Source organism: Callorhinchus milii, unplaced genomic scaffold (genome assembly GCF_018977255.1).
Source record: "Callorhinchus milii isolate IMCB2004 unplaced genomic scaffold, IMCB_Cmil_1.0 Scaffold3, whole genome shotgun sequence".
Classification (NCBI taxonomy): domain Eukaryota; kingdom Metazoa; phylum Chordata; class Chondrichthyes; order Chimaeriformes; family Callorhinchidae; genus Callorhinchus; species Callorhinchus milii.
In genome coordinates, this window is record NW_024704744.1 from 51068967 (window position 1) to 51091624 (window position 22658).

A 22658-nucleotide genomic window follows, 5' to 3' on the forward strand; every position below is an offset into this window, starting at 1 on the left:
CTTGGGAATTTAAACTTTTTCTGCAGTTTCAGTATTTGAAAAAGCACAGATTCAGTGCAGTATCGTTTTGAGAAATATTAGGAATCAATTTGAACTTTCATGTCAAAGTTAATATTTACATGACATATGCAGTTATATCCAGTTCTTAAACGCAAATAAGTTAGGTTACCATAGAAGTTTGAAGTTTCAATTTGTTTTTACAAAGCAAATACAGAATGGTTTTAGATGTCAAGTACCATGCTAAAAGCAAAACGTGGTTATGGCAACTTTAGCACTAGACCCAAGATTTTATAATTTATGTAATCATACACAATACATAGAATATACAACAATTGTCTGCCTTGCTGTCCCTTCCTGCATGCAACAAGGAAACAGCAAAGGCTTTTTGTTTATTCTATCTTGAGCACCTCTTACTGGGTGACATAGCGTAATATACTCCCAATAAACTGGACATTATTTATGCACATATCTAGTGATATTGATTTTCCTCCACTGGGTTCCAGTTTGCTAAGGTTCAAACTGGACCATATAGAGTACATTCACAGCAGTCTAGCTCTCTACTGATAGGCCCATAAACAAAGAATAAACTGGGACTTCACAACTCCATCACAAAGTGACATTACTACCAAGCTTATACCTCCAGACTACTTATGCACATGAAACATAAGCTGCAAAAGGTAAAACGTCACTAGTAATAACACTCAATCAGTGTATATACTTTGTATTACTATCGCTTGTAAAGACATGGCATGATCCAGACTTAAGTCATCTGTAAAGATTGCTCACAAAATAGTTACTCCATTTCACAGTACATCCTGTGAGTGCTTTGGGACATCGTCCTGATGTGAAAGGAGCTAATACCAAATGCAAGGATTATTATTATTAATAATGCAACTGTCCCAAGTGTGAGAGAAGGTACAAAAAAGAGTATTAGTTAAATATAATATATAGAAAAAAATATGCACCTCATCTGTTTTTCCTGCCTCTGCTAAAACTTTATAATGCTAATGGCAGCCAGTGATAAAAACATTTACATTTTGCTTTTGGAAGTCATTAAGCATCTCTTCCATCCACAGCTATAGGCAAGGATAGTGCTATGTTTTACCTCCAAAGTTCAAGTTAGACAACAAACGTATTATCACACAGTTAAACAATTTTGGATGAGGGACCATTCTGCCTACAAGGAAGACCTTTAATATAACTGCTGAATAAGAATGCTAATCACAAACTTAATTAGTCAGGCATTTCGATTTCAACCTTTACCCATAAGAGTTACACTATGGCAACCCCAGTCAAAGATGATCTGGAATTTGTCCTTTGCAACAGAACTGTGAATGACTTTTGAAAACTTTATAAGCATTGTATTATTGAACTGGTAAAACAATCCTATATTCGTGAATAAATTACTGCGTGCACGGACTATTTCTTTTCAGACTTTTCGTATACACTTAATCACCACCAGGTGATACAGAAAAGATGTATGCAATTGTGTGAGTAGAAATGCAATCACCATGATCAGGAAAACTGAAATAATTTACTTCAGTTTTACCACAGTACATCTGGTGGAGAGTTCAGCTTCAAGGAATAGCTTGCAAAAGTGACAAAACCACACACAAAATCAAAACATTTCTTCGTAACCAGAGGTTTCTCTGGAATTTCAGTTTATTCTTTTCCTCTGCTACAGTTTGGTAAGATTTAATAAACCAGACTGAAATGTTCAAGGCAATTGCTCTGCACACCAAAGACTGGAGGGAATGAGGCTGGAACCATGAATAGATCTTAGTGTACAGTATATTCTTAAGTCACGTACTCTCTTTGGCAGGGGGATTTCTATACATAACATTAAATTGAGGAAAAAATACAAGCTCAGTATAACATGTATCTAAACGTGCCTGCTGAAGAAGAAAAAATCATTTTTAGATCAGACTGCAGTATTTTAAAAGATTCTCTTCACATCTAGTTCTAAAAATACCTAGGAATAATACTGCAAGCAATAGGCCATTAGGTATTTTTTGCATCTGTATTCAATCAAAATGAGAAAAACAGCAAATGAACTAATCATTCAGTCATAACAGCAGGACAGAGGTTTCATAAATCCATGGCACTGGGTCCAGCAATATGTTCTTTTTCAAACAGCATTTTTGGCAGGCCTGCATATCTTCAGTTTTAACTGTCCATGCAATATAATTTAGGTTTTACATGAAGTCATCAGAGTCATAACCAACATCCTAGACAGAAAGAAAAAGAGGTAAACACTCAATGCATACAGATGATTTGTCCATGTATCAGAAGCAGTTAAGGTACTGCCCAAGTAATTTAACCTGTGTAAAATACAAAATACAGTTGAAGCCGCTTTAGCCGGATAAACACGACAAAACACCTGGCCCCAAATTATTTATATTTTCATCTATTTTAAATATGCTGATTATTAATAATAATCCTTGCATTTGAATATAGCGCTTTTCAAGTCTTGTAGACATTTCAAAGCGCTTCACAGAATGTACTATAAAGCGAATTTATTATTTTTATAATTATTATTATTATTTACTGTATATTTGTGAGCAAAATGCTTCAACTAATTGCGCACAGCAGTGTCTCACAGTCGGGGATTGAAGTGACCAAGCTACTATTGTTTTTTTTCTTGAGGGATTATTATCAAGTGTAGAGTAAGGAAACTTGCCCAAGGTTTCATCCTGATGGGAATTGAACTCAGGTCTCTCGCTTGCAAGGCGAGTGCTCTAACCACCGAGCTACAGGACTCTACACCACTCCAATCCAGACAAACTACCACGTTGGTCCCACTGGGTCTACTCACACTGTATCTATTATTTCAGCCACGAGCAGCTCCGGGATGGAAATGGGAAGTCAAATTGCAACTGATTAACAGCGGACTCCAGCCATTGACAAGCAGCTCCGAGGTTGTCAATCAGTGAGGGGGCGGAGGAATAGGGAAGAAATAAGGGAAGGAATGGGAGGAGTCAAATCGCGAATGATTTGACAGTCTGGAGCCACTTGTGAATGGATAGAGTGCTCCAGGTTATCAATCACCTCGGAGCCGCTGCTAATTGGTCACCTTCTTGTCCGATGGGAATGGCAATGGGAGGGAGGAGGCACCACTGATGCTCCTCTGCTGGATGGGAAGAGTTTCAATCAGCTTTGAACGCTGCTTAAACTGGACGAAATTGCTGGTGGCGATGTGCTCGGTTTAAGCAGATTTCACTGTACACAAGCAAATTCTTCTCTTGCAACACCTTCTTAACATCCAGATCCAGAGTACTTAACTAGTAAATAGTACCACAAAACACAGTCTAGTAAATCCTGTGAAGCACTTTTAGACGTCCTCCCATCATGAAAGGAGTTATACCAAATGTATTTATTATTAGTTATTATGTGGAGTCCTGCAGCTCAGTGGTAAGAGCACTCGCTTTGCAAGTGTGAGACCTGGGTTCGATTCCCAGCAGGGTGAAACCTTAGGCAAGTTTCTTTACTCCACACACCTAATAATAATCCCTCAAAAAAAATTGGTCATTTCAATCCATGACTGTATGTGGGACACTGATATGTGCAATTGGCTGCCGCATTTCACCCACAAATATACAGTCAATTCACTTTATAGTCTATTCTGTGAAGTGCTTTGAGATGTCTAGAAGATGTGAAAAGCGCTATATCAAATGCAAGGATTATTATTATTATTATTAACAAGCGTCTATCTTTGGGAGAGCTGGACGCATCATTTCTAAATCAGTGCATGAGCAAATACAGTAAAACTCGCATAAGTCTTATCGTATAATTGCCTAAGTCGTACATTCAACCGAGTCCCATTCAGTTTCCTATCAAAACTCTTTGATTTCTTTGCACTTCTTGTATTAATCATCTCCTAACTCGTAACGCCACTCCCCTACCCTCCATTACTACTACACTTACCAGCTGCATTGAATTGAGCGAAATGACCTGTCCATGTATGTGCACTTACCGTCCGGCTGCATTAAATCACAGGAAACTAATGTGTTGAGGCACTTAATATGACAAATGTAGTCACACCAACAGCAGAATTTCCATACCTGATTGGTACTCATGTTTTCAGATTTCATAAGTGAAGAATAACTTCTATGGAGTTAATAAAAACAGGCAATTAACCCCAAAAAAACAAATATTTAAAGATATAGTAAGTTTCAACAATTCTGTCAGTTTCAGACATATCAAAATATAATTAACTAGTAAAAATAATGTGTCAAACACCAAGTTCTTTTTGTTAAATATTCTCATTAAATTACATTTTCACATATGAAACAGGATTATTGTTATTATAAATATCCCCTTTGAAGAACATTCCAATGTATCTCAATAGTTTTCTTGTTAAAAAAAATCTTAACAAACTCAAATGATTCTCCACTCCCATAATTGGTCTCCTTGAAGGAGTTAAGAGAAGGGGCGAGGTAGAGCGGCTCCAGGATGGAGTTCCAGAAGGTGGGGGCAGAAAAGCTGAAGAAGGAGCAGGCAGGGCAGGGACCATGAGTACCCCAGTGCCTGACGAGTGGAGGGAGCAGACAGCTTGGTAGAGTTTTAGTAGGTCGCAAAGATAGGGAGGAGCAAGACCGTGGAGGACTTTAAAGGCTAGGATGAGGACCTCAAATTTGATCCTCTGGGGGAAGGGGAACAAGGGAAACCGTTGTGGCTGTAGCATAGAGTCAAGCTGGACATAATGAAACCATGGACGGGAGTCTCAGCAGCCTAAGAGGAGAGGTAGTGGTGGAGGTCAGCAATGTTCCAGAGGTCAGGGAAGGCTGAATGGGTCAAGGCACAGATGTGAGGTTTAAAAGGCAGTTGACGGTCAAACAAAACACCAAGGTTCTGTCCTGCCTCGGTGAGGTGGAAAACATATTCATGAATAGTGATGCCGTCAGCGCCTGAGGTGAGGAGATGCTGACGCGAGCCACCCAGGAGGGCCTCAGTCTTGGCGACATTCAACAGGAGAAAATTGGCTTTCATTCAAGACTTAATGTCTAACAAACACTCCATCAGGACAGTAGTGGTCCTGGAGTCGAGGTTGGAGACAGAGAAATAGAGTTGGGTGTCATCCACAAGCATATGCCCCGCGGATGATATCATCGACTGGTACCATGTGAATACTGAAGAGGAGAGGACCAAAGACAGAGCCCTGGGGAATGCCATACATGACGATGCAAGGGCTCTAGGAGAAGCTGTTGGTAGATACAAAGTAGAGACAATAGGAAAGGTAAGAACAACAACAAAACTACATTTATATAGTGCCTTTCACGTTGGGAGGATGTCCCAAAGCGCTGGACAGTTAGTGTTTCAGACCCGAGCTGTGGGTCGGGATTGAGGATTTGGATTGGAGGGCAGTGGGAGGGTGATGGAAAAAACGATCGAAGAGGAGGGTCTTGAGATAGGTCTAGAAGGAGGCAAAGGAGGGTGCAAGGCGGAGGGATTGAGGGATGGAGTTCCAGAGGGTGGGGACAGAGTGCCAGAAGGTCCACCAGCCAATTGTGGGGTGGGTGAGGGGGGCGGACATGAAGCAAAATAAAAACAAGAACAAAACCAGGCAAGGATAGAATTATGAAGTTGGAGCTGAGAGGCGAAGCGAACCTTGGCTCCTGCCAATCTGTGCAAGAGAGTGCAGTCTGGACATGGGAATTCCACGTGCAATCATGGAACTCTCAGCCTGGTTTGGATACTTTTAAAATGATGATGGATGTGTTCAAGTGTCAGACATCCAATATATACTATTCTCTGCATATTTCTCACCATCACTGGCAATTTTAAGTGAGTGCCTTTCTGGATTCCCTTAGTCATATGATAGCTTACAACAACATCATGCTCATTTTTAACTGGATTAAGACACACACTGTCATTTCCTAAACAACAACAACAACAAGATTCCATTTATAAAGCGCCTTTCACGTCAGGAGGACGTCCCAAGGCGCTGGGACCTTGGGACTCCTTGCTGTGACAAAAGATAAACTCTTTTCCTCCAGGTGAGGGTACCAGAGTATTCAAAACAATTTTATTGAAAATGGTAACCGACAAAACAGGGTAAAACTAAAGACAATTGTTATAATGGAAAGCAAAGTAACACGCCATTCTGAAACAAGATACCTGAGTTCTTCCATTTCAGTTTTCTTCTTCATTTCGTCTTTTTCTCTTCGTTTCATCTCTTGCATCTGTGCTTTTTTCTCATTGCGTTCCTCTCGTTCTCTGGATTCTTTTTCTGCTGCTAAGTCTGGGAATCGCTCATCTTTTGTTTTTTCTAATCGATTTAACATTTCATTGATCTTTTTCTCCACTGCAATTATTTTTACCTTAAACCAAATGTTACAATTATTGAAGAACAATGAACATCTACTATAATAGTTAATTAACAGCTAAGATAGACAAGTTTACTTTTTAAACAGATCTTCTTATTTAAAAGCTCATAAAATGTTGCCAAGAACACACAACTTGACTGTTTTGGGAAATGTTGATATATATCAAAAAGGGCACGAAATACACAAATACACCAGTTTATCTCATATTAAAATGCATTTATATTTATGATAAACAGGTGTGCTTCTATCAAATAACATGAAGTGAAAAGTCATGCAGAAAACAGTTTTCTTTCAAAACTGTTCCTCTGTGAACAATGCTGATGAGAGCAGTAGACAGTCGGAAATTTATGATAGCCAAATAGCATTTTGTATAGCCCTGCTTCAATAGAGCACCAATAAACATTAGATTTTTCAACAGTGTAATGGGGGGAACTCCACTTTTTTTGATCAGCTTGAAAACCTATTACCATGCTTAAGAGTATCCAAACCAAAAGGTTATATGTAATCCATGTAAACATAGTTTGGAATGGAATGCACACTCTCTACCACAAGGAACACACAATGCTTACTTAGCTCAGGAGAGTATTTGGCACAGGTTGGCCAAGGCTTGGAGTTCAAAGGTACTATAGAAAACATCAGCTGTTCAAATAAGAGCACATTATAAAACATCTGTTTGAAATAATTTTGTATTGATCTTGTACAGGGACAATTGATACAATTACAATAATGATGTCAAATATTTCTTACATCTTTTTGCCTGTGAAATCCTATTTGCCCTATATCCATATCCCCAGTCTTCTTCAGATTTGACCATGGAGTGTACACAATATTTATGTTGTTCATTTTCGATCCTGATAAAAAAAAATACAACTACTATCATTTACATCACTCAGAACAACTGATTGGTATGCATACCATTAACAGACAAAATATCAAATGCTAAGTACTAGCTTGACTGGAAAGTACAACAACAAATTAAATTTCTAGAATGCTTTTCACCTCAGGAAGTCCAGGGTGGGTAATAAAGCCACCAATTAAGTACAGAATAAAACATGTATAGCTATGCCGAGAAATTTATGATATTTCAAATGTAATTTCTCCACAACTGTGCAATAATATTAATAATAATCCTTGCATTTGATATAGCGTCTTATCACATCTTCAAAACATCTCAAAGTGCTTCACGGAAGTTAACTGACTGTAAATTTTGTCAGTGAAACAAAGCAGCCAATTGCGCACAGCAGTGTCTCACAAACAGTCGGGATTGAGTGTTTATTATTTTTATTTATTTATACCAAATTGTTTTTACCAAATTATTTTTATTTATTTTGAAGGAATTATATTACCTCTGGAAAAACAATCTGCCAATCAACTAATAACCAAGTTATTAGTATTTACTGCTAGATAAACAGACATGTGGAGTAAGGAAACTTGCCCAATGTTTCGCCCTACTGGGAATCAAACCCAGGTCCTCTCGTTTGCAAGGCGAGTGCTCTAACCACTAAGCTACAGGACTTCATAATACGATATACAAACCGAGCATCATGCTAAGACAGTAAAATACTTGATTTTAAAATATACTGACTATGCATTTTTTTCTACTCATTACTTTAAAACAATCAATAGTACAAGCAAATGACAATATTACCTTGAATACTATTGGCTTTAACAAGTTGCGCACAGTCAATTAGAACTTCCTTGGGGAGATCATCGATTGTTTGACCCTATGACACAATAATAATATATAAACACTGGCTTTCAACGCTGCAGCATGTTCTGAATATTAATTGTGCTCTTGTCTCAAGCATGAAAAGCTGCATCACGTCTTCATTGTGTTCTTGTGAACAATATTAAAAGGTCTGCTCCATCTGTTAAATGTGTTGCTAATTCTTCCATTTGATGAAATGGACAAAATTATATATACAGAAAACTCAACAACATTATATAGCACCATTCACATAGGGCAACATCTCAAAGCGATTCTTAGAAATGGTGCACTGAGCAGGGAGGGCGATAAGTTACCACAGACATTGGCAAAGAGGTAGGATTCCTCTTTTAAAGACAGGATAATAATAATCTTTGCATTTGATATAGCGCTTTTCACATCTTCTAGACTTCTCAAAACGCTTCACAGAATATACTGTAAAGTGAATTGACTGTATATTTGTGAGCGAAATGCAGCTGCCAATTGCGCACAGCAGTGTCACACAAACAGTCGTGGATTGAAAATGACCAATTTATTATTGTTTTTGTTTTTTGGCGGGATTATTATTAGGCGTGTGGAGTAAGGAAACTTGCCCAAGGTTTTACCCTGCCTGGAATTGAACCCAGGTGTCTCGCTTGCAAGGTGAGTGCTCTAATCTCTGAGCTACAGGACTCCTCAAAGATATTGTATTTAGGAAAGGAAATCCAAAGGAATGATGTGGTGTGGATGAGGCCCGAGTTTACCAAGTAGAGAGGGACGAGCAAGAGAGCATGACTGGAGAAAGTCACAGAGATAGGTGAAAATTTGTAGGAGAAAATGAGGAACTTCACTGAAAGCCAATGGAGCTAGGGAATAATGGCAAGCATAGCTTAGTCTGGGTAGTATGTCAGTGACCATCCTTTGAATAAACTGGAGCTTGTGTATGGCAGAGCTGGGTTGGAGCGATTGAGAAGTCCAGTCTGGAGGAAAAGGTGTGGATAAGGGTTTAGGTCACACCGAGAATGACAGAAGGACAGAAGCAAGCAAAGTAGCGAAGATGAAGACAAACAGTCTGAATCGGAGACTGGATGTGAGGAAGAGTCAAACAGAATGCCAAGGTTGTACACAGGCTCAGTAAGGCTCTAATTGAAGGTATCATACCTTGTGTAATCGAAGGTAGACATGAGCTGAAGACAATTTATCCACGTGAAACCTACAAAATTTAAACAATTTAAGTCAGACCTAGAGCAACACGGCCAAATGGACTCAAGTCCAAACTGCCCCCACTAAAACATAATCAACTTTTGGATTAATAAAGGATTTAGTCAACTTTAGTTTGGTAAATTGCAACAGAAAAGATGGAAACAATATGCGAAATTCATATTGGAATAAGTAATAGAATATAATGGAACAGACAAAAAAAATCTGCAACATACCAAATATCTTCTGGCCACCCGTACTTTATCAGGTCTTCATCTATTATTTTTAGAAAAAGCAAAACAACGTGTTACAGTAAATGACAGATGAAAGAGGATTGATCAGTTTATTACCCATCCAAGTTACCAGGGGATCACGTGAAAGGCACTATGCAAATGTAATTTATTGCTGTTGTTGTTGAAAGAATTCCGAGTTGTTGAATGCTATATGTTAAAACTAAGTCAGAAATTAATGATAAACTGGGCCAATAGAAAAGTGCGGTCTCACTTTTCCCGTGGAATCCGCTACAAATACCCCCCACCACTACAAACCTGTCCACACATTGTCCTAGGCCTTGGGCCTCGGTGCACGGTTTGCTCGTCTCTGCTACTGTGGGCGGAGCGGCTCTGGTCGCGCATGCGCGGTGCAGGGAGTGTTGGATTGCGGAAGCGCCATGAGTGGGAAATCGGCTTCGGCCGGTGCCCAGCCTAAACTGAGCTCCTGTGACAAATTCTTGGTAAGAGCTGTACTATTCAAATTAACAGTTTTAGCATTTTAAAAGTAACTACATGTTTTAACCTGGATTGCTTCACAAAATGTGTCTCTCATTAGCACGAACCGACCCTCCGTAATTTTCCACAAAATTCATCAAAGATCTCCGCAATTTGAGGCAAATATTTCCTCACTTTTCTATTGGCCCAGGTGATAACTTTTGCAGGATATTAAAGTGATTTTTTTCTTCTTGCCCCTACCCAATTCTATGCGTTAGAAATTACAAATATGCTGCTTTGAAATATTGGCATCTTCAAGAAAATGCAAATGATCAGAAAAAATAAGGAAGTACTTCAAGGTGCAAATTAAACTGTGATCAAAGTAATTTTGCACTTCAATTCCAAATTCCCAAACATATTGCAATCAATTAATCAACTTGAGATTCAAAAACTATCAGTATTTGCTAACCGATAGAAAGCAATTATTTAAATCCAAACAGTTGCAAGCTTGTAAAGTCACTGAAAGTGGTCTGGAAAAGTAGTACTGATCTAACACAGTGACATGGAGTACAAGGATGCAGGTTAATGAAACCCCAAATTTGGGTGTACGTTTTGGTGCCTTCCAAGATGTTGAAAGCATTTCCGCATTGAGAAGGAGCCAACCAAGATTATACTGGTCAGGAATACTGACAAACAACCAAAACTTTTTCCAAGCACAACCTTCACAGATGTGTGCATGTAAACATATCCACACAGACTGTACAAAATCAAGACAATGTGAATAATAATGGAATCAAATCAGCAGAGATAGCAACAACAACTTTATATTTGTATAGTGCCTTTCACGTCGGGAGGACGTCCCAAGGCACTGGAGTTGCACAAGAACAGACAAGATACAGAAGAGATGGTCTCATTGCCGTTTACATCACTGTACTGACCATGGTCAAATAAGAAAGCCAGAAGGAACCAGTAGATTATTCTAAATGTTTTAATCTAGGCATATATGTAGAATGGTGGTTTAGTATAGCACCAATGAGTTGGATGACCAACAGCCAGGAGACATGGCAACGATTCACTGCATTTAATTCCCTAATCTGAGCTACATTGGTGTGGAGAAATATACGAATAACCAGATTTCTTTTTTTAGGTGATTGGGTGGGGGGGGAAGGAAGGAGAAGGGAAGAGAAATCCTCTAAAGGAAATCTAAATTTAGACAAAGAAAGTTCTGAAACTGGGACTCAACCTCATGCAATTTTATTATTTTCAAGATATACGGCAGCTAAGATTGTATATGCTCCGGAATGTGGGGGTATATCCAGACACTTACTTTCATATTTATCCTTTCCCATATATATTGTGTATGATGGGGAAACCACTGTAAAGAAAAAAGAGACATTTAAAACAAATATGAATAGCAATGCATTAATTTCACTCCTAGGCATTGAATGAAACTAGGAATGCAACAATTATTATATATATCCCTTACTTTCCATGCATCTATCTAATTTCCTTTTAAACATTTCAACTGATTCTAGCTTCATTGTTTCTTAATTTTACATTTTATCTAAGACATTCTTTAACTGTAGCTTCTTTAATTATATACATTTGTTCATCTTATAGGATATTATTGCCTCCATTAGTTTGCACATCACAATTGACTGAGAAAATTGGGAGAGCAATTGTTATTAATCTCTCTCTACATCTGGGTGCTGGGAAGTCAACAAAAATAGTTAATGGTGCTAAACCTTTTGTTTCTCTTATATGGTGCATGGTGCCTCCTCATTGCCTACCCAAAGAAATGTTAATTCCTCCATAATATGTTGGAGTTTGTGCGTATCTGTGTATCTGAGCTACATATGCAGTCCAAACTGACCCAAGCTAAATATGATATTATAGCCTCACAATAGTTTCCCCATTTTACCTGGATTATATGCACTTTCCATCTGAGTTTGCTTTCATGCTAACTAACACTAGTTAAACTCCCACTGATCTCACAGAGGGAAGGCGATTTTGCAAATTAAAATAATTATTTTAATATATTTTAACTGCTGTTTTCCCAATGGCAGCAAATTATGCAATGATTCACTAAGAAAAGTCATCTGTGGTAATGAGTTTTAAAAAAAAGCTTCCCTCTGCGCTAGTGCCATTTTCAAACGTAAAACAAAGTTGAATGGGCCAATCACTCTAAAGCGAGATATGAAGTAGGCCTGCATTCTTTTTTTTATAAATGTTCTGGATTTCACTCCTTCATTGCCACATTAGCCCTAATTATTAGTTCTGTATTTGTTGTGTGGTAAATTTAAAATTCTACATATACCTGTTAGAGCAACCACCTCTATTCCAAAACCAACTGCTGCCAATCACCCTGGAAGTCCAAATTTTCCGTAACAAACCACTTCTATTCAGCAACCACTGGTCTAACACAACTAGTGGCCACTCTTTTTTAGCCGTCAGTGTACACACACCGTTTTTAGCAGCCAATTCTAAATGATTTTAAATCTATTTAAATGAATGCATTACCAATTTCCAAGTGTTCCAAATGTATTACCAAGTGTAGACTCCAAGTGTATTTACTAACGCCGCACTGAGTAGCCTGAGTGATGCCCACAGCTTCCCACCTCACCGGTGAGGTTGGTAAATACACAAGGAACCTATCAGGAGTCTTTTTGGGGCCGATCAACGAACCCAGAGGCCACCTCAGAGGCCACCCTTACATAAAGTACAGTCCCGAGTGGTTGCTGAAAATGGTTTGACTGCACCAGGGAATCTTTTTTATGAAGTTCTACATTGTTGCTTTATATAATTAGGTTCAGTTGGATCCAATTATACTCGACTTCAATATATCCCATATAGTGTTAGTAGAACCACGGTATGCTGGAAATGCAGTATACCTCCAGCGCATAGCGAGCAAGCCTCCCAAACACCACTGGAAACACTCAATTTCATTTGCCAACTTCCTGCATTTGGACTCGCAGCAGGACGATAGCATAACCAATTTTATTTTGAGGCCTGATTTTATGAATCCCAACCAGAGTGTTCTAACAGGATATGACTGGGATGCCTACTGCAGATTTACAGACACTGCAACATCAATTTAGAATGGTACGGTCAAACAAAAATGATTTTAATACTCGCTAAGCATACATTGTCTAACAGACCGTGCAGCTCCATTATAATATCCTTCATTATAGTCCTGATTAATTGAGAACACAAATGGGATGAGGACCCCATTCAGTATAGACGAGAGCAGCCGGCTGCCTCCCGCACTATAAAAGGATGATATCTAGGTTATTGGGTACGACCAACTGCACACTCTGTGTGAATAATAGCCAGTGTAAGAACCAAGCTAGCCGCCTGCGGACATTTACAGTGAAATCGAGCATACTGGCTTCACTATAACTTCAGTCACTTTACAGTTATGTCCTTACATCCTTTTTTTTGGGTGGGGGGGGAAGTTGTTGCATCTCAAGTTACAAAAATTTAAACCTTTTTAATTAAAAAATCCGACTGCTCAAGATTAGTTTTTGTAAAGAAGTGGAAAAGTTGTTACCAAATCTCAAGAAAAAAATGTTAAACTTTTTTTAATAAAAAAAATTCTCTAAAATCAGGTGTGCAACAGGATTAATAGGATTTTGCATGCAGCCACGCTTAGCAAATCCTCAAAGGTACCATTCCTCTGACAGCACGTTTTAGAGGCATGTGAAAAGAGGCAAGCTAATCTTCACAGAATGCACGAGTTAGATGATTATCAAAAAGCATCTCGCAGCTTTTTCAAATTAACCAGATTTATTTCTAAGTAAACCGGAATATTTTAAATAGGCTTACAATAGAAACAAATTGGGACTGGTGTCTTGTCCACAATAGATGTCGTTCAACGTTATCCAGCGTCCAAATTAAGTGGTCTCCACTGTGCTGTACACTTTACAAAAATACAACAAAACTTGAAAATTTTTAAAAAGTTCCAACAACCTGCAGTTGCATTTATTAAGATAAAGGCAAAACGCGTTGGTTGCCTCGGTAGTTATTTTTAAAAATAATTTAATGTTCAATTATTGTTATGATTTTCTCAATACTGCATACTAAGCACAGACCAGGATTCAAACCAATTAAACTCCTGGTCCGTAAGCTTCAATTGTATACACTGTACCATTGGGGCTTTCCTATAGGACTAAATAAAGTGAACTAAAAACAAAAAGAACTTTACGTTTATATCCTGGAGAACATCTCAAGGAAAAAGGAAAACAAATTAGAATTGTTCAATTTTCAACCATCAGTAACACCATATAAAATTGTCAGCACACATTAAAGATGAAAATTAAATTACCCAGCACTAAACAGAATGAAACAAATATTTAGAATATTCAATAATCATATGAACCAGCCCGATTTGTCATATTAGTATGGTCAGAAGGACCAATATTACCTCTCCTTACCCAAATAAACTGGTACCACCCAGAATACCATTGCACAATACAAATTTACATTGATAGCATGCCTTCCATGGCACAAAGACACACCAAGCTTAACAATATCTTGGCATCCGAGATGGGTATGGAGGAGAAACATCACCAAATCCAGTCAAAGAGGTAGGTCTTGAGATGGACCTTGAACAAGGGGAACGAGGGAACGAGTTGGAGGGAATCCAGGATGGTGTCCAGGGTGTGGGGGAGCAGAAAGGCTGACAGATTCCAGCTTGGACCTGCGTGGCTGGGTTTCTCTACTGTAGCGCCTCAGCTACCAAACAGAGGCTCATGGTCCCATTGCACATTGAACCACCACTACTGCATAACCATTTATGTGATTTATAGGTGCACTGTACATATATAAGTGAGCAATCTATAGTATTAAAGTTGTAACTAATTGAGATGCTCAAAAGAACTCAAACAAAAGCAAAATTACAGTAGTTTATGGACATAATTGCAACACAAATTCTTTCCATCCTAACTCTAAACTGAATGTTGCCAGAGGTTATTAAAACCGCCAGGTAACGAGATTTCACACTCAGTCCCTGGAAGAGGATCCTGGCTTTGATTTAGCGAGTTTTAATACCTGAAGCTGAATACAAATTCAACCCAGTGAGAGGCTCGCAAGAAACAATCTCCTTTCACAGTTTAGTAACATAATTAAAATATGTGTTTCTCATTTCACAATGTTTTTAATGCTTAGAATTTTTTTAAAAAATATATAAAAAGAGCAGAATTAGAGTGGTTTAATTATTAAGCGCTCTGAGATGCTGCCCTGTGTGGAGGACACTACATGCAAATCATAATTCAAATTACTATTATTCTCAGTTATATATATAATAATGTATATAATACATATGATGAGTTTCCGCAGTAGTTGTGTAGTAGTTCAATGTGCAGTGGGATAAAACTGATGAAAGAATAAGTGTCTGGGGAAACTTACTATATATGTATATAATAATAATAATAATCCTTGCATTTGATATAGCGCTTTTCACGTCAGGAGAACGTCCCAAAGCGCTTCACAGAACACAATGTAAAGTGAATTGACTGTATATTTGTGGGCAAACGCGGCAGCCAATTGCGCACAGCAATGTCCCACAAACAGTCGTAGATTGAAAATGACCAATTTATTATTGTTTTTGGTTTTTGGAGGGATTATTATTAGGCGTGTGGAGTATATATATATATATGTTATATCAAATGCAAGGATTATTAATATTAATATTAATATTATTTATCCATGTAATATCCTGCTGAATCCACCAACACGGCAGTTAAAGTTAAAGTTGAAACTCCAGCGTAAAGTTTCCACCGTGTTCACCACACCCTTGAATAAAGAAGTTACGCACAAAATTCCCTGCAAACTCTTTCACTCGAATTTACGTTTAAAACCTGAAATATTTATAAACGTAAATTCACTAACAAGTCCTGGGGTCTTTGTAGCTCAGTGGTTGGACCACTCGCCTCACAAGCGAGAGACCTGGGTTCGAATCCCGGAACAAGTGTCCTCACTCCAAATGCCTGATAATAATCTTGAGAAAGAAATAAAATAATAAGTGGCTCGCTCAATCCACCACTGATCGTGGGCCGTTGCGGTGCGCAGTTGGCTGTCGCGTTTCACCCACAGAAATATACAGTCTATCCTGTGAAGCGCTTGGAGACGTCTCAAAGACGCGAGAAGGCGCTCTAATCAAATGTAAGGATTATTATTATTATTATTATTATCAGAACAAAATTGTCCACCAAACAATTACATGCAAACCTGTGCTTCTATCCTGTTTGCCCGACAACCCGGTCCCTCCCTCCAGGATCCAGAGAGGAGCAATTCTTACATATAAACTATATCATTGAGGGAGACAGTGCACTGTGAACCTCGCGGGGGGGGAGGGGGGGGGGGGGGGCGTCCCGAGAGGCCCGGGCCTGAGCCGCACCACAGCCTCTCCCTCTCCCGCCGGGATGGCTCCCCGTTTACAGCAAAGCAGCTGCCGCAATACAGTCAGTCAGTGGGTTCGTTAGTTGGTTAGTTAGTCAGTTAACTCACTCACCGCTGCTGGTAAAGTAGTAAACCATAATGGCGGCGGCGGCGGCGGCCGTTGGTCTGAGCCGCTTGAACCCCGCACGAGCGGCCCACACTGACACGCTCACTGCGCACGCGCAACTCCCCTCTCCCCCCCCCCCCCTACACTCGCGTGCACTCAACCGCCGCCGCATCTCACTGCGCACGCGCCGACCTCACTCACTCTCACTCACTCGCCACCGGGGGCTCAGGTCGGTGCGGGTCCTCCCGTCCCTTCTCTCCGCGTCGAATGGGTCACTTCACACCCGAATGGGTTTCCTCTTCCTCTCGAGGGCAGTCAGGAGCACAGGCAGCGGGTGTTTCTGTCCTGCACTCGTGTGAAGCCTGGAGGACAGGCCGGGGAGGGGCGGGGGGACTGAATGTGAAACCGCTCACCCCTGAAAATGTGGAGGAGCTGAGGAAGGAGCGCCCTGTGGGTGCCAAACCCCTGGGGTCTGGTGGGACACGGTCAAACCCCGGGCTGGGCAGTGCTTCGCCAGACACGGGCACGTGCCGCGACTCCAGACGAGACTACAGGGGGCCTCCTCCCTTCCGGCAGCGCCCTTCCGAGGGTGACCGTGTCAAGAGAGGAAGCTCGAGGAGGTGAGGGGTCAACGGGCCTCGCTGCCTGCCCCTGAGGCGTCCAAAGCTATCGTCCGTTCCAGGGTCCCCTCGGCCGAGCAGCCTGAGACGTGCTCGCGCTTCTTTCAGGAAGAGGACGGAGGCAGCTCTGTGATGGTTGGGCCGAGGGGATGAGACAGGCTCCGCACGCGCGGCGCAGGCGGACACACAACGGATCACGAGATGCTATTATTATGCCGACCTGTACCGCCAGAAGCCCACGGAGAGCATGACCTCCCACGGCTTCCGGTCGGCCATCACCGAGGTGTCCGGACGAGGGGAGTTGGCAGCACCTAGAATGCCCGCTCTCTCGATGAGCTGACCAGAGCAGTCAAAGCTCTCCAGACCGGTAAGATCCCCGGGGGCGATGGCCTCCCAGTGGAGCTCTACTCAGCCCTATGGGACATAATAGGCGCGGACCTGCTGGGAGCGTACAATAATACGCTACTGACAGGGAGCATGGCAGACTCCATGAGAGAAGGCATGGTCACCATCTTCCACAAGCAGAAGGGGGAAAAGGAGGAGATTAAGAACTGGCAGCCAATTACACTGCTCAATGTAGATTACAAGATCCTCGCCAAGGTCATTTCTGAGTGGATCTAGACTGTACGCCAGGGGGTGATCCACCCTGACCAAACCTGCACCGTTCCAGACCGAAGGATCTCGGATAGCCTTGCGCTACTCATCCTCATCTCAAATGCCAACTGCGAGGCAATGCTGGACATCCTCGAATCCAAACTCGAGGAAATCTGCCATTCCATCTGCTATCCCCTCCCCATCTTCTGCCTTGCCCCCTCCCTTGCCTCCTTCAAGACCCATCTCAAGACCCTCCTCTTTGACTGTGCTTTCGATCTACCTGCTTCCGCACCTGCTCTCCACACTCCCCGACCCCCAGCTCTGGTCCGAAACTCTGTCTGTCCAGCACCTTGGACGTCCTCCCGACGTGAAAGGCGCTATACAAATGTAATTTTGTTGTTGCACTCAGAGATATCATCTCCTTCGTGCAGGAAAGGGTGATGGAAGTTTGCCTGATCAGTCCTGATCAAGTGGGTTTTATTCTATTCATTGCCCCGAACCCAACATGTGGCACCCCAGATGGGACCCAAAGCAAAAACCAAAGTTCACAATTAAGTTTAAGGGTTCAGAGATAAGTTAAGAGTTAAGTAAAAACCTTAAGTTGAGTTAAAATTGAAATTACGTTAAGAAACTGTTTGACTAAGGTTGTACCATGATTGATAGGGAAACGACGTTAGAAGCATGGTTGGATAATTTTGCCGTCACGCATCTTTGAGATGTCTCAAAGCACTTCACAGAATATACTGTAGAAGTGAATTGATTGTATATATTGTGGGTGAAACGCCCAGCCAATTGCACACAGCAATTATAATAATAATAATTATAATAATACTTAGCACTCTTTCGAACATTAAAGTAGAGTCTTACCATTATAAAATAAGAAGGGAGAATGTGGCTGAATCAAATCAGAGAATTTACACGTTTACATTTGAACTTACGGATCGGGTCTGACACTCTGTTAGGAGCAGCAGCTCCTGTTCCTTTGCCTGTCGCTCCTGCGATGATTCCTTTAAATCATGTCCCGGGATTACAAAATGTAGCATCTGGAGCTGGGACATTTGCCCTGAGAAATAATCGCTGTTCACACATTTGAAGTGTGTGCACAGTGCTTGTCAATCATATGACATTCAAGAAGAAATAGAGATAGGCTTAGAATTCTCCAAATGACGCTGCCATTAACCCTTTGACATCAGTTACCTATCTCTCTGGTGATTATAATTATCAAAACGTGTTTGCGGAATTACAAAAGCTTTGTAACTCAGGCTCTAACAGTACTGCTCTGGCTGTACAGACCAGATAGGAATTTAATGAGTATCCCCAATGTTTTTTGGGAGAGATTCGCTGATGTGTACATCTCTGGGAATACTGGACATGACTCAGGATCCTCATTTTAAGGGTTTGTTTTTAAATAATTTAAGTGCACCTATTAAAGCATCACCAGAGTCTTAAGGTTAGACAAAGAAGAGAGAAAACATGTTAAAGGGGCAAACCAATATGATATGGTGCCTTTCCTCCCTGTAAATCGGTCAAAGAAGTAGTTAGATCAGGCTCAGCGAGGTAATGAGATCTGGAGTAGACTAAAGAACGGGAACAATTTCAAAATGTTAATAATGAGAAATTAGAAACCACGGCAACGGTATCGAGATTTTGACACGAGGGATAATAATCTTGATTCTCAGAAGCTGATCAATGATGATAGCCATCCGTTTGAATCACAGTCACGACAGAGACCTTACGGTCGAGGTAGAGGAGGTCCTTTTAGAGGCGACGATGTGTTCTCTAATGGACTGTGATGATGAGAAAAATCCCTCCATTATACAACTCCTCGTACAGTTTGAGCTGCATTTTGCGACGTCGAAAACCTATTGTGGTGATGCGTCTTTATTTGAAATTGGGATTGATAGTGAGGACCCTAACCCTACTGCTCAATACCATCTCCCCAGGGAGGCTGAGGGTCCTATCCAGGAAATCTTAAGATCACTGATAAAACAAAGCTTGGTGCGACCTTGTCACTCCAGCACTTTGGGATGTCCTCCCAACGTGAAAGGCGCTCTATAAATGTAATTTTGTTGTTGTTGTAACAATTCATTCTGGTCGATAAAAAANTCAAATGGGTCCTGGCGTCTTACGATTGATTTTAGAAAATTAAATGAATGCACTCCTGCATGGGTCTCTCCTGTGGCATCTATGCCGGATGTCATTTCTCAATTCCCTCCAGGAGCAAAGGTTTTCTCCTCATTAGATGTGTCAAATGGATTTTGGGCACTCCCGGTTCACCCTGATTCTCAGTACAAACTGTTTTTCACTTTCAAAGGTCGTCAGTTTTCATGGAACAGAACGCCCCAGGGATTTCACAATTCACCAGCAAGATTTCATGGATTTATGAAAAATGTTCTGGATCCTCTACATTTAGAACAAAATGTTTTGTTGGATGTGGATGATATTTTGGTAGCTACACCTGAGGAGCCATTGCACTTTCAGGTGTTAAAACCATAGTTTGAAGCACTGCTCGCAGCAGGAGCTCAGTTGACAAAGGCACAATTGGTTAAAGAGTCAGTGTCCGTTTTGGGTCACAAAGTAGACCCTTTGGGTGGATCACTCCTTTCCACAACCTATGTGCAGTAAAGAAATGTACCGTAAACAACTGAATGTTTTTTTGTATCAGGAGGAAGGGAAAAATTGTAACAGAAGATGTGTTTGTTTTGGATTTCTGTTGTACTAAATATTATATTTATAAATAAATGTATATTTTCAAAAAAACAAAAAAACGATCACCCCTTTCCAGTTGAGTGATTTCAGCGTTTCCAGAAGCTGTAGATTTGAGAGCTTTTCTCTTTTTTTTAGGATTGGTGGGATTTTCTCAGCAGTTTATCCCAAATTTTGCCGAGAAAGCAAGATTACTGTACAAACTGCTGAGAAAGGACACCTTGTGGGAATGGACTGAAGAACAGTCTGGAGCTGTAGGGCAGTTAAAGGAGCCTCTGATGACTGCCCCAACCTGACAAATCCAGATCCTTCTCAGCCATTTCACCTCGAGGTATCCTGCGCGGACACAGCTATGTCCACAGCTTTGTCACAGACAATACATGGTCAAAGGCTGGTAATTGCGCACGCCAACAGGCTGCTGACACCGGAAAATAAATTTAACGTGTGAGAAACACCTTCTCGCTATGGTGTGGGCGATAAAACATTTTACTGCCATTACGGATTTTAATACTATTTTGTTTCATTCATCTCACCAGCCCACATTGCTTCTGAATTCCCCCAGATTGAAAGATGGATCTGTGTCGAACACTCGCCTGTGTTCATGGACACTGCTGTTACAGGATCGGCACATAGAAATGGTCAAGGAGCAATCATTATCGGTGACCCCAGCAATACCTCCAACAGCACATCATTGTTGCACTGACACACCCCCAGAGGTGGAAAGTTCTCTTCCCACAGTAAAATTTCAGGTGTGGAAGGAGACCGTTCTTGCCTATCCTGTGGCTTACACAGATGGCGCTTCTTTTCATGAAGCAGGTACCCCACATACAGGCATGGGAATCGTAATTTTTGAGGGACAAGGCCAATCAAAAACTTAATGAATTTGCATTAAAAATTAATTTGGCCCTGTACGCAGAGGTAGCTGCTGTAGCTATAATGTTGGGAGATATGGTTGCCAAGGCAACAACCAGAATTCCTATCTTGTACAATAGCTGCAGACTCAGCTTTCCTTGCAAATGCTCTGGCTGAATGTTTGCCTTGCTGACTTAATTCTAATTTTACAGCAAGAAGATGGGAAATGGATAAAATATGCGCTGTTGTTTGAATACATTCACTTTCCGGCAAATAAATTTCCATGCCCAATTTTTTGTCGAAAAGGTTAGTGTTTTTGAAATTGTAAGAAAAGGTCGCCAAAAAACCTTTTGCAGGTTTAAAATAATTTTTTTTCTTAAATTAGGTACATACCTAAAGCTGTTTCTTCCGCGCAAAGTGCAACAAAAACAAACACTACCAGGGCGAAACATTGGGCAAGTTTCCTTACTCCACACGCCTGTTTACCTAGCAGTAAGTAGGAACGCGGGTTGTTAGTCGATTGGCAGATTGCTTTTCCGGGGATAATAATTCCTTCAAAAAAAGATTGGTCACTCAATCCATGGCTTGTTTGTGGGACACTGCTGTGCGCAATTGGCTACTGCTTTTCGCCCACAAATTATAAAGTCAATTCACTTTGCAGTATATTCTGCGAAGCGCTTTGAGACATCTAGGAGGCATGATAAGGCGCTATATTAAATGCAAGGATTATTATTATTATTAATAAGCTTGAAGCAGCCCAATCTGGCCACATTGCCAAAGGATCTGGCCAAAGGAGCCCTGTAGCTAAGTAGTGGTTACAGCACTCGCCTCGCAAGTGAGTAAACCTGGGTTTGATTCCTGACAGGACGAAACCTTGGGCATTTTTCCATATTCCACACGCCTGATAATAATCCCTCAAGAAAAAAAAATTTGGTCACTCAATCCGCGACTGTTTGTGGGACACTGCTGTGCGCAATTGGCTGCTGCGTTTCGCCCACAAATATAGTCAATTCACTTCAGTCCATTCTGTGATGCGCTTTGAGACGTCGAGAAGACGTGAACAGCGCTACATCAAATGCAAGGATCAATATTATTTTATCGATTCGGGTCCTGGACGGAGGGTCGTGGACCCGAAACATTGACTCACTTTCCTCCATGGATGCTGCCTGACCTGCTGACTGTTCCCAGCGACTTATGTTTTTTGTTTCGGATTTCCAGCCTCTGCAGCATTTTGTTATTATTATTATTGTGGAGTCCTGTAGCTCAGTGGTTAGAGCACTCGCTTTGCAAGTGAGAGACCTGAGTTCAATTCCAGACAGAGGGTGAAACCTTGGGCAAGTTTCCTTACTCCACACAGAGCCTAATAACAATCCCTCCAAAACAAAAAACAATAATAAATTGATCCTTTTCAATCCACGACTGTTTGTGGGACATTGCTGTGCGCAATTGGCTGCCGCGTTCGCC

General features: G+C 40.9%; 1 protein-coding gene across 4 annotated transcripts; it reads right to left on the minus strand.

The window, feature by feature from the left end:
* Positions 1–1626: 1626 nt before the first annotated feature.
* ccdc25 (coiled-coil domain containing 25) lies at positions 1627–16649 on the minus strand. 4 transcript variants are annotated; one of them, XM_042333102.1, is made up of 10 exons: positions 16429–16568; positions 13743–13836; positions 11245–11292; positions 9447–9486; positions 9172–9223; positions 7975–8050; positions 7074–7177; positions 6118–6320; positions 4062–4107; positions 1627–2228 (listed from the first exon to the last, which is right to left on the minus strand). In XM_042333102.1, the coding sequence occupies exons 3-10, from the start codon at positions 11264–11266 to the stop codon at positions 2196–2198; spliced, it is 576 nt and encodes a 191-aa protein (XP_042189036.1). In that variant the 5' UTR covers positions 11267–11292; positions 13743–13836; positions 16429–16568; the 3' UTR covers positions 1627–2195. The 4 variants fall into 4 exon arrangements, with proteins under 4 accessions (XP_042189036.1, XP_042189035.1, XP_007891095.1 ...); XM_042333101.1 differs by lacking the exons at positions 13743–13836; positions 16429–16568 and adding an exon at positions 16634–16649; XM_007892904.2 differs by lacking the exon at positions 13743–13836.
* Positions 16650–22658: the final 6009 nt, after the last annotated feature.